This window comes from Oncorhynchus mykiss, chromosome 25 (genome assembly GCF_013265735.2).
Source record: "Oncorhynchus mykiss isolate Arlee chromosome 25, USDA_OmykA_1.1, whole genome shotgun sequence".
Taxonomy (NCBI): domain Eukaryota; kingdom Metazoa; phylum Chordata; class Actinopteri; order Salmoniformes; family Salmonidae; genus Oncorhynchus; species Oncorhynchus mykiss.
The window spans coordinates 8,583,626-8,594,497 of record NC_048589.1 but is presented as its reverse complement, the minus strand read 5'-3'; the positions used below and the strand labels follow the sequence as shown (position 1 = coordinate 8,594,497).

At 40.7% G+C, this 10,872-nt stretch overlaps 1 protein-coding gene across 4 annotated transcripts; it reads right to left on the bottom strand.

Moving 5' to 3' along the window:
• Positions 1 to 2,823: 2,823 nt before the first annotated feature.
• Positions 2,824 to 9,721, bottom strand: colec11 (collectin sub-family member 11). 4 transcript variants are annotated; one of them, XM_021584473.2, is made up of 7 exons: positions 8,492 to 9,721; positions 5,583 to 5,763; positions 5,349 to 5,420; positions 4,212 to 4,283; positions 4,065 to 4,118; positions 3,888 to 3,983; positions 2,824 to 3,684 (listed from the first exon to the last, which is right to left on the bottom strand). In XM_021584473.2, exons 1-7 carry the CDS (start codon positions 8,609 to 8,611, stop codon positions 3,275 to 3,277), a joined length of 1,005 nt encoding a protein of 334 aa, XP_021440148.2. In that variant the 5' UTR covers positions 8,612 to 9,721; the 3' UTR covers positions 2,824 to 3,274. The 4 variants fall into 4 exon arrangements, with proteins under 4 accessions (XP_021440148.2, XP_021440150.1, XP_021440151.1 ...); XM_021584475.2 differs by having other exon boundaries at positions 5,583 to 5,737; positions 8,492 to 9,720; XM_021584476.2 differs by having other exon boundaries at positions 5,583 to 5,713; positions 8,492 to 9,720.
• Positions 9,722 to 10,872: the final 1,151 nt, after the last annotated feature.

Here is a 10,872-nt window from a genome sequence, read left to right as displayed (position 1 = left end):
GGATTGAGGCCTGGGCTTTGACTAGGCCATTCCAAGACATTTAAATGTTTCCCCTTAAACCACTTAAACAAGTGTTGCTTTAGCAGTATTATTAGGGTCATTGTCCTGCTGGAAAGTGAATCTCCATCCCAGTCTCAAATCTCTGGGAGACAAACAGGTTCCCCTCAAGTATTTCCCTGTATTTAGCGCAATCCATCGTTCCTTCAATTCTGACCAGTTTCCCAGTCCCTGCCAATGATAAACATCTCCACAGCATGATGCTGCCACCACCATGCTTCACTGTGGGGATGGTGTTCTCGGGGTGATGCGAGGTGTTGGGTTTACACCAGACATAGTGTTTTCCTTGATGGCCAAAAAGCTCAATTTTAGTCTCATCTGACCAGAGTACCTTCTCCCATGTTTGGGGAGTCTCCCACATGCCTTTTGGCAAACACCAATTTGTTTGCTTATTTTTTTCTTTAAGCAATTGCTTTTTTCTGGTCACCCTTCCGTAAAGCCCAGCTCTGTGGAGTGTGCGACTTAAAGTGGTCCTATGGACAGATACTCCAATCTCCTCTGTGGAGCTTTGCAGCTCATTCAGGGTTATCTTTGTTCTCTTTGTTACCTCTCTGATTAATGCCCTCCTTGCCTGATCCATGCGTTTTGGTGGGTGGCCCTCTCTTGGCAGGTCTGTTGTGGTGCCATATTCTTTCCATTTTTTAATAATGGATATAATGGTGCTCTGTGGAATGTTCAAAGTTCTGATATTTTATAACCCAACCCTGAGCTGTACTTCTCCACAACTTTATCCCTGACCTGTTTGGAGAGCTCCTTGGTCTTCATTGTGCCGCTTGTTTTGTGGTGCCTCTTGCTTAGTGGTGTTGCAGACTCTGGGGCCTTTCGGAACAGGTGTACATATACTGAGATCATGTGACACTTAGATTGCACACAGGTGGACTTTATTTAACTAATGATGTGACTTTTGAAGGTAATTGAGTGCACCATGTCTTTAGGGGCTTCATAACAAAGGAGGTGAATACATATGCACACGGCACTTTTCCGTTTTGTTTTTTTGTTGTGTTTTGAAACAAGTAATTTTTTTCATTTCACTTCACCAATTTGGACTATTTTGTGTATGTCCAGTACATGAAATCCAAATAAAAATACATTTAAATTACAGGTTGTAATGCAACAAAAAAGGAAAAACGCCAAGGGGATGAATACTTTTGCCTAGGCACTATATGTAACTATGTTAGTGGTTTGAGGGTTAAAAATCAGTTCACTTCAAGATACAATATATACAGTGCCTTGCGAAAGTATTCGGCCTCCTTGAACTTTGCGACCTTTTGCCACATTTCAGGCTTCAAACATAAAGATATAAAACTGTATTTTTTTGTGAAGAATCAACAACAAGTGGGACACAATCATGAAGTGGAACGACATTTATTGGATATTTCAAACTTTTTTAACAAATCAAAAACTGAAAAATTGGGCGTGCAAAATTATTCAGCCCCTTTACTTTCAGTGCAGCAAACTCTCTCCAGAAGTTCAGTGAGGATCTCTGAATGATCCAATGTTGACCTAAATGACTAATGATGATAAATACAATCCACCTGTGTGTAATCAAGTCTCCGTATAAATGCACCTGCAATGTGATAGTCTCAGAGGTCCGTTAAAAGCGCAGAGAGCATCATGAAGAACAAGGAACACACCAGGCAGGTCCGAGATACTGTTGTGAAGAAGTTTAAAGCCGGATTTGGATACAAAAAGATTTCCCAAGCTTTAAACATCCCAAGGAGCACTGTGCAAGCGATAATATTGAAATGGAAGGAGTATCAGACCACTGCAAATCTACCAAGACCTGGCCGTCCCTCTAAACTTTCAGCTCATACAAGGAGAAGACTGATCAGAGATGCAGCCAAGAGGCCCATGATCACTCTGGATGAACTGCAGAGATCTACAGCTGAGGTGGGAGACTCTGTCCATAGGACAACAATCAGTCGTATATTGAACAAATCTGGCCTTTATGGAAGAGTGGCAAGAAGAAAGCCATTTCTTAAAGATATCCATAAAAAGTGTTGTTTAAAGTTTGCCACAAGCCACCTGGGAGACACACCAAACATGTGGAAGAAGGTGCTCTGGTCAGATGAAACCAAAATTGAACTTTTTGGCAACAATGCAAAACGTTATGTTTGGCGTAAAAGCAACACAGCTCATCAGCCTGAACACACCATCCCCACTGTCAAACATGGTGGTGGCAGCATCATGGTTTGGGCCTGCTTTTCTTCAGCAGGGACAGGGAAGATGGTTAAAATTGATGGGAAGATGGATGGAGCCAAATACAGGACCATTCTGGAAGAAAACCTGATGTAGTCTGCAAAAGACCTGAGACTGGGACGGATATTTGTCTTCCAACAAGACAATGATCCAAAACATAAAGCAAAATCTACAATGGAATGGTTCAAAAATAAACATATCCAGGTGTTAGAATGGCCAAGTCAAAGTCCAGACCTGAATCCAATCGAGAATCTGTGGAAAGAACTGAAAACTGCTGTTCACAAATGCTCTCCATCCAACCTCACTGAGCTCGAGCTGTTTTGCAAGGAGGAATGGGAAAAAATGTCTGTCTCTCGATGTGCAAAACTGATAGAGACATACCCCAAGCGACTTAGCTGTAATCGCAGCAAAAGGTGGCGCTACAAAGTATTAACTTAAGGGGGCTGAATAATTTTGCACGCCCAATTTTTCAGTTTTTGATTTGTTAAAAAAGTTTGAAATATCCAATAAATGTCGTTCCACTTCATGATTGTGTCCCACTTGTTGTTGATTCTTCACAAAAAAATACAGTTTTATATCTTTATGTTTGAAGCCTGAAATGTGGCAAAAGGTCGAAAAGTTCAAGGGGGCCGAATACTTTCGCAAGGCACTGTAACTCACATAAACATGATGAGAAAGACAAAAAAAAGTTTCATCTTCAAAAAGCAGATTCCAAGTAGATTAAGAGATCAGGGTAGAAATTGCTGTATCCATTAAATGCAATGGTTTATAAAAACATCATCCATTCAAGTCAAACATTCAAGTCAAAAAGGAAGAAAACTAACAACTGAGAAGAAACACCATGTCTTTACATAACTGTTGTTGCATGTCAGTACTCAATCTTTCATACTGTACAATGATATTTAGCATAGATATTTAAATGCAGCTGTGTCAAAATAATTGTACATACTGAACAACATCTGTAGAACTCGATAAAAGGCTTCTCTATAATTCACTACCACTTTCAAACAAATGCTCCTTAGACACTGTCCTTGTCAAACTCACAGACAAAGTACATGGTGGGGTGGCAGGCCACATCGGTCCAGTCCCCCACCGCCACCATTTCAGCACAGTCCTCGTCATCGTAGGCATTGTTGGGTTCCCCTTCCCTCCACTTACTGAAGGTGCTCATTGGGGAATTATCCACGTAGGTGAAATGACCCTCGCGGTCTATGTCGTTGATACCAATGTACACCCGGCTCAGGCCCGCCTCTGTGATGTACCCAGCGATGGCCGCATTGGCCCCCTCGTCCTTGGGCATGGCCAGGTGTCCACCCCTCCCCTGACAATAGACTTCTGCATCGGTGTAGCGTTTCTCCTCCTTGACCAGCAGATAGACCTTGCTGTCGGTCTCTTTGATGCCGGCGACAGCTGCAGGGGAGGGCAGTGCTGAAAAATGAGCACTTGTATTTCTATAATCACACCGACATATAAACCCAGCATTTACTTTGTGAATAGAAGAAAGCAAAGCAAAATGGTCTAAGATACGAGCATTGAAACTAATACTGAAAGGAAGCTGACAGCTCTATGTCTTTACATTATTCATTGGAAATTCCTAATTTAACATTCAACCAGACATCCTGAAAGCGTACCATTTTTTATGAACTTCAGCTCATTGGATAACTGTGTCACTAGGATGTCCATCTCACCAATAATTTTCCTCAGGGGTGTGCATTCACATGGAACACCTGGTGAGACAAAACAAAACATGGCTTGGGCTTATTGTTAACTAGACCTAGAATGTTTCTCCAAACAAATAAATGTTGTACCTGGATCACCATTCGGGCCCCTTGATCCAGCATCACCCATATCTCCCTTTACACCTGAGAGTAGAAACATTGTTAAAGTACATGGAAAATATAGCGATGCATCCCTAAACAGAAGTGTAAATGCAAGTTGTTCTGTTTTTTTCCTACCTTTGACTCCACTGGGGCCAATCTTCCCATAATGTCCCATTATACCCTTCTGCCCTTTAACTCCCAGATGTCCTGTAGAGAAATATGTTTTACAGTTATTAGAAGTGTGTTGTTACTGATTTCAGAATCAAATAAGTGGGTTAAATAACAAAGCCTCTGCATCTCATGTAAATGAGAATGTGTTCTCAGTCAACTTACCTGGTTAAATAAAAAAATATGTATTTTAGATAGACATTGTCTGAGAGCCATCTCCATTTTGAAGTAGTGAATTTTATTCTTCTACTAGTTCTATGACAAAAACTGAAAGGGTGCATACTGCAATTTACTGCCAATTGCAGTTATGGAATGTTTATTCACAGGTAAACCCATTGGCTGCTCCCACCTGGTGACCTGGATGGAATTATGTGATCCTTCCTTAACCCATAGGAAGTCCCACCCAGTTGACTACTTCAAAAATGTTGAAAGTCCTCAATGGTGCTGCCCATGCTAAAATCGGCTTTTGGACACTAGGGTACTCCATCTAGCTCTATGACCAGTCCTCATTAACAGCTGCTGTAAACAATTGTCAGTGATTCAGGGGATTCTGGGTAAGGTTTCTCACACAACCTCTGACCTAAAGTAAACATTCTGTTGCTCTGGACTGCCTAGCAGTAACCAGCGCACAACATCCTCTAGGAGAAATGATTGTCAGTACATGCTGTGATCTTTACTCTAGTTCCTGCAATAACGGTCCAATTAAATAAATACCCCATAGAATCATGTTGTTAAAGGAAATATGATTTTAAACCATTCTGGAAAAATATCTGTATGGTTCTAGTCTATTGTAAAATAAATAAGTCCACAAATGTAGTGAGACACCCTAGTGATAGGCCAAAGGGTTATCCAAAGACCTTTTCCGAAGGGAAATCAGTAGGCGTGTCCAAAAAGCTTTTCATGACAACCAAATTAGCTAGCAGATAACTACTCCCAACATCCTACAATGCTGAAAAACATACCACGCCCAAGTTTCCCAAGTCCAGCCTCCATAGAGTCAAAACTTTGTGATATTGTGAGGGATATCATCATCAAAGCATAGCACCTGTACAGAGAGAATGCTGAACGTTGTTTTTTCTTCTGTTTTTAAAGATAGAGGCTTACCTATCTCCCCTGGTGGACCCATTCTTCCTGGTCTCCCAGGTGCTCCTTTCACTCCCTTTTCTCCTTCCTCTCCTGTCAAATGGAGAGAAAGCTTCATGAATCAAAACACAAACTGCACAACTCTGAAATGTTATTACTGTTGATAAATAGTGCACACTGCAATCCTATGAGTCCTATACGATTTCTGAGCGTGTTTTAAACTCTTTAATTTTTGATGAAAGCGTGAGTGTATGCCTTTGAGTCCTGGGACGAGAATTTGGACAGAGCAGGGTTCGTCTGACATGTGCTGTCCATGAGCTGACTCCATCAGGGTCAGCCCCAGTAGAGTGATAAGTACACAAGGCATCAGCTTCTCTCCTCTCATCCTGCAACATGGATGGGTTGATGGACTGGAAGAAATTGTATGAGATATACACTGACAAACACACACACAGATACAAGTAACTGCCAAAATAAAATAAAAACACCAACATAAAGTACAGTGCCTTGCGAAAGTATTCGGCCCCCTTGAACTTTGCGACCTTTTGCCACATTTCAGGCTTCAAACATAAAGATATAAAACTGTATTTTTTTGTGAAGAATCCACAACAAGTGGGACACAATCATGAAGTGGAACGACATTTATTGGATATTTCAAACCTTTTTAACAAATCATAAACTGAAAAATTTGGCGTGCAAAATTATTCAGCCCCTTTACTTTCAGTGCAGCAAACTCTCTCCAGAAGTTCAGTGAGGATCTCTGAATGATCCAATGTTGACCTAAATGACTAATGATGATAAATACAATCCACCTGTGTATAATCAAGTCTCCGTATAAATGCACCTGCACTGTGATAGTCTCAGAGGTCCGTCAAAAGCGCAGAGAGCATCATGAAGAACAAGGAACACACCTGGCAGGTCCGAGATACTGTTGTGAAGAAGTTTAAAGCCGGATTTGGATACAAAAATATTTCCCAAGCTTTAAACATCCCAAGGAGCACTGTGCAAGCGATAATATTGAAATGGAAGGAGTATCAGACCACTGCAAATCTATCAAGACCTGGCCGTCCCTCTAAACTTTCAGCTCATACAAGGAGAAGACTGATCAGAGATGCAGCCAAGAGGCCCATGATCACTCTGGATGAACTGCAGAGATCTACAGCTGAGGTGGGAGACTCTGTCCATAGGACAACAATCAGTCGTATATTGCACAAATCTGGCCTTTATGGAAGAGTGGCAAGAAGAAAGCCATTTCTTAAAGATATCCATAAAAAGTGTTGTTTAAAGTTTGCCACAAGCCACCTGGGAGACACACCAAACATGTGGAAGAAGGTGCTCTGGTCAGATGAAACCAAAATTGAACTTTTTGGCAACAATGCAAAATGTTATGTTTGGCGTAAAAGCAACACAGCTCATCACCCTGAACACACCATCCCCACTGTCAAACATGGTGGTGGCAGCATCATGGTTTGGGCCTGCTTTTCTTCAGCAGGGACAGGGAAGATGGTTAAAATTGATGGGAAGATGGATGGAGCCAAATACAGGACCATTCTGGAAGAAAACCTGATGGAGTCTGCAAAAGACCTGAGACTGGGACGGAGATTTGTCTTCCAACAAGACAATGATCCAAAACATAAAGCAAAATCTACAATGGAATGGTTCAAAAATAAACATATCCAGGTGTTAGAATGGCCAAGTCAAAGTCCAGACCTGAATCCAATCGAGAATCTGTGGAAAGAACTGAAAACTGCTGTTCACAAATGCTCTCCATCCAACCTCACTGAGCTCGAGCTGTTTTGCAGGAATGGGAAAAAATGTCAGTCTCTCGATGTGCAAAACTGATAGAGACATACCCCAAGCGACTTACAGCTGTAATCGCAGCAAAAGGTGGCGCTACAAAGTATTAACTTAAGGGGGCTGAATAATTTTGCACGCCCAATTTTTCAGTTTTTGATTTGTTAAAAAAGTTTGAAATATCCAATAAATGTCGTTCCACTTCATGATTGTGTCCCACTTGTTGTTGATTCTTCACAAAAAAATACAGTTTTATATCTTTATGTTTGAAGCCTGAAATGTGGCAAAAGGTCGCAAAGTTCAAGGGGGCTGAATACTTTCGCAAGGCACTGTATCTTAATAGGGCCTATGGGCCACCAACGAGCCGCCAGAACAACTTCAATGCACCTTAGCATAGATTCTGCAAGTGTCTGGAAATCTATTGGAGGGATGCGACACCATTCTTCAACGAGAAGTTCCATAATTTGGTGTTTTGTTGATGGTGGTGGAAAACGCTGTCTCGTGCGTTGCTCCAGAATCTCCAATAATGTTAAATTAGGTTGATATCTGGTGACTGAGACGGCCATGGTATATGGTTTACATAATTTTCATGATCATTACACCATTCAGTGACTACCCGTGCCCTGTGGATGGGGGCATTTCCACTGCACACAGATGTCAATTCAATGTCTATTCCACATTGGTTCAATGTAATTTAATTGAAATGACATGGGAACAACATTGATTCAACCAGTGTGTGCCCAGTGGGTTGTCATCCTATGGGGGCATAGACATGGCAATAATGGCCTGCCCAGCATTTTTATACAAGATTAAAATTAAAATTCAGGAACCACACTGTGTGGAAGCACCTGCTTTAAAAATCCTTTGTATCCCCCCCCCCCCCCCCCCCCCATTTAATGTTTCCATTATTTTGGCAGTTACATGTACATCTGAAGAGCAGAGTTAAGACTGTTTTGCAGTAAATTGAGAAAAAACAACATCATGGTACAATTAAGTCTGATATGAGTAATGATTACCCAGGTCTATGTGATAGTGTGCTTTTACACAGTCCATCACAACAACAGATTGGAGACCTCAAACCAACCCTTTCACATCACTCAATATAACAACAACAACAAATTGGTGAAACTTGCAGTAGCCTAGGCCAGAATGTATCTGACCTAAGACCAAAATTCCTTATCTGGCTTTGAGGTAAATTCCCTTGAAAAGTGCCTTGGCACATGCCAGATGAAACAATAGAGTGCTGTGACAAATCACATACAGCCAAACAACATCCAAAGATAAACCAACCAAGGTTGCTTCATCATGACATACACAGGATACTGTTATATGGGTCTCAGGTCACATCAATATTTCTAAATGTAACCTACCTTTTGTGGAGTTTTCCAGACCCACAAAGCAGCAAGTAGCTTCAGCTTGGGATTTTTTTCCAAATGATCAACATGAGTTAACATGGGGTTGCACACTGGTGTTTTTTCCAGGGATTTCATGTTTCCTGCTCAGGACCCTAGAATGTGTGTGATAGGTCGTTTCACAGATAAAGCCAAAGGCAGCTGGGGCTTCAAAGATAATTGGATGGGAAAGCATTGGGGGTCATTGACAACATCCACTTCTGATAACACACAAACTAAATTAAAGGGGATTAAAAACTATAAGGTCCATTCTTGATTTTCACATGAATACTGAAATATATGTTCTGTGAATAGGTTATGATGTAGCTAGTACAAAACAACAACCTAAGAGTTGCAATGTCAGTTCTCAGTTTACACAAAAACATTTAAGTACAACATCTATAAGGTGCTTTTCTGCTAGCCTGAGTACCAGTCGCTTTAGCTAACGTTCTACTCGTCATTACCAAACTGGTCTTTCAGCAATCTTCAAATATGAACATTCTATCATTAATGAGCTCGAGGTTATCCTGATTCAATAACCAATCACAATATATATGCGAATTAGACTGATAGGAAGACGTTAACTTAATTCAATAATTTTATTGGGTTGACCATAGTCCTACTATATTGCTACTTCTGGGACACGCATTGGCCTAGGCTACTGGTTCCAGGGCTATACAGAGGAATACAGAGGATGGAAGCGAGAGAGGCCTGGGAAATAAAATCAACAAATACCCTACCATCTAACCCTACACTCATTAAAAACCCACCACCATACTCCACTATTTAAACCTATCTAGTCCTACCTCAGGCCTGAAAGGACAGGACACAACTACTCAACAAACCCTGTAACTCTTCTGACGTCAAATCTCGCACACCCAAATACTTCTCTGCAGCTGCCACCACAACCTCTGTTTTCTGTGATTTACGTTCCATCCTTGCAGTACAGTTTATAACCATTGCTATGAATGCTAAAAAAGCCAATCTTACTAAAGCATATATTACTCGTTGGCCTATCCCTCTGTATTGATACAGATCGACACTACTCACACGAATCCTCTTTGACCCATCTTCCTCAACTTCCGCTGCCTCAGCGTACGGCACAATATGCTCTACTCTAAGTAACCTCAACCTGCCTTTCTTGCACCAGACATTTCTGATTCCCACCCAGCCCCATGGGTACCCATACAATTAACACACACCGCTTCTTACCCCAATGCTACACACTCCTTTGTCTAGTGCCCGTCTGCACACTTCTCACACCTAGGAACCTCCCTTCTACAGACTGCTGCCACATGCCCATAAACTTGACACCTGTAATGTCTTAAATTTATTTGGCATATAAACTTGTACGGGATAAATGGAATATCCTAACATCAATCACTTTGTCAGGCAGAGACTCAATATCAAAAGCTATGCAAACCAGAGACAAACATTTTTTTTGTCTGACGCAAGTTTTGTGCCAATGAATTGAAGTTGAAAATGCGTTAATTTAATTAAATGTGAAGGAAAAAAAAGCATAGTGCCTAAGTCTATTTAATGAATCCCAACAGATCGCAAAGCAGGGAATCCCCATTCCCCACTGAGTTCATTTTTGGAAGTGTCAAATTCACGTTCTCATCCATAAATGCATATCAAATACAAGCGTGCTGCCCAGCAGCTCACATCAGCAGGATGGATGGGCGTCTAACGTGGATCGCTAGAATAATGATTATGATCACATTTCCTCAATTTAAATATTTAGCCTATGGGGACACCTATACATTTGGAAGCCAAGCACGAGTGATCACTGAAGCCTTAATATCGTCTAGGCCTGATGTTAAAATATCATTACGCCTAGAATAAAAAACACCAGACTTCTGCCATAGACTTAATTTAATGGAAAAGGTAAAGAATTACAGGGGGTAGTTTAGAAAAATGAATCCGTGCAAATCTTTCTCAGGAATAAGGCACATGCTTGGATAATAATTACATAACCAACATCTCTAGTACAGTGGTGGAAACACTACCCAATTGTCATACTTGAGTAAAAGTAAAGATACTTTAATATAAAATGACTCAAGTAAAAGTTAAAGTCACCCAGTAAAATACTACTTGAGTAAAAGTTTTAAAGTATTAGATTTTTTTGAAACACGTAAGTATCGAAAGTAAATGTAATTGCTAAAATATACTTAAATTTCAAAAGTAAAAATAAAAGTATAAATAATTGTAAAAATCTTATATTAAGCAAACCAGACGCCATAATGTTATTGTTTTTTAAATGTATGGATAGCCAGGGGTACACGCCAACACTTTGACATAATTTACAAACAAAGCATGTGTGTTTAAATAGTCCACCAGATCAGAGGCAGTAGGGATGA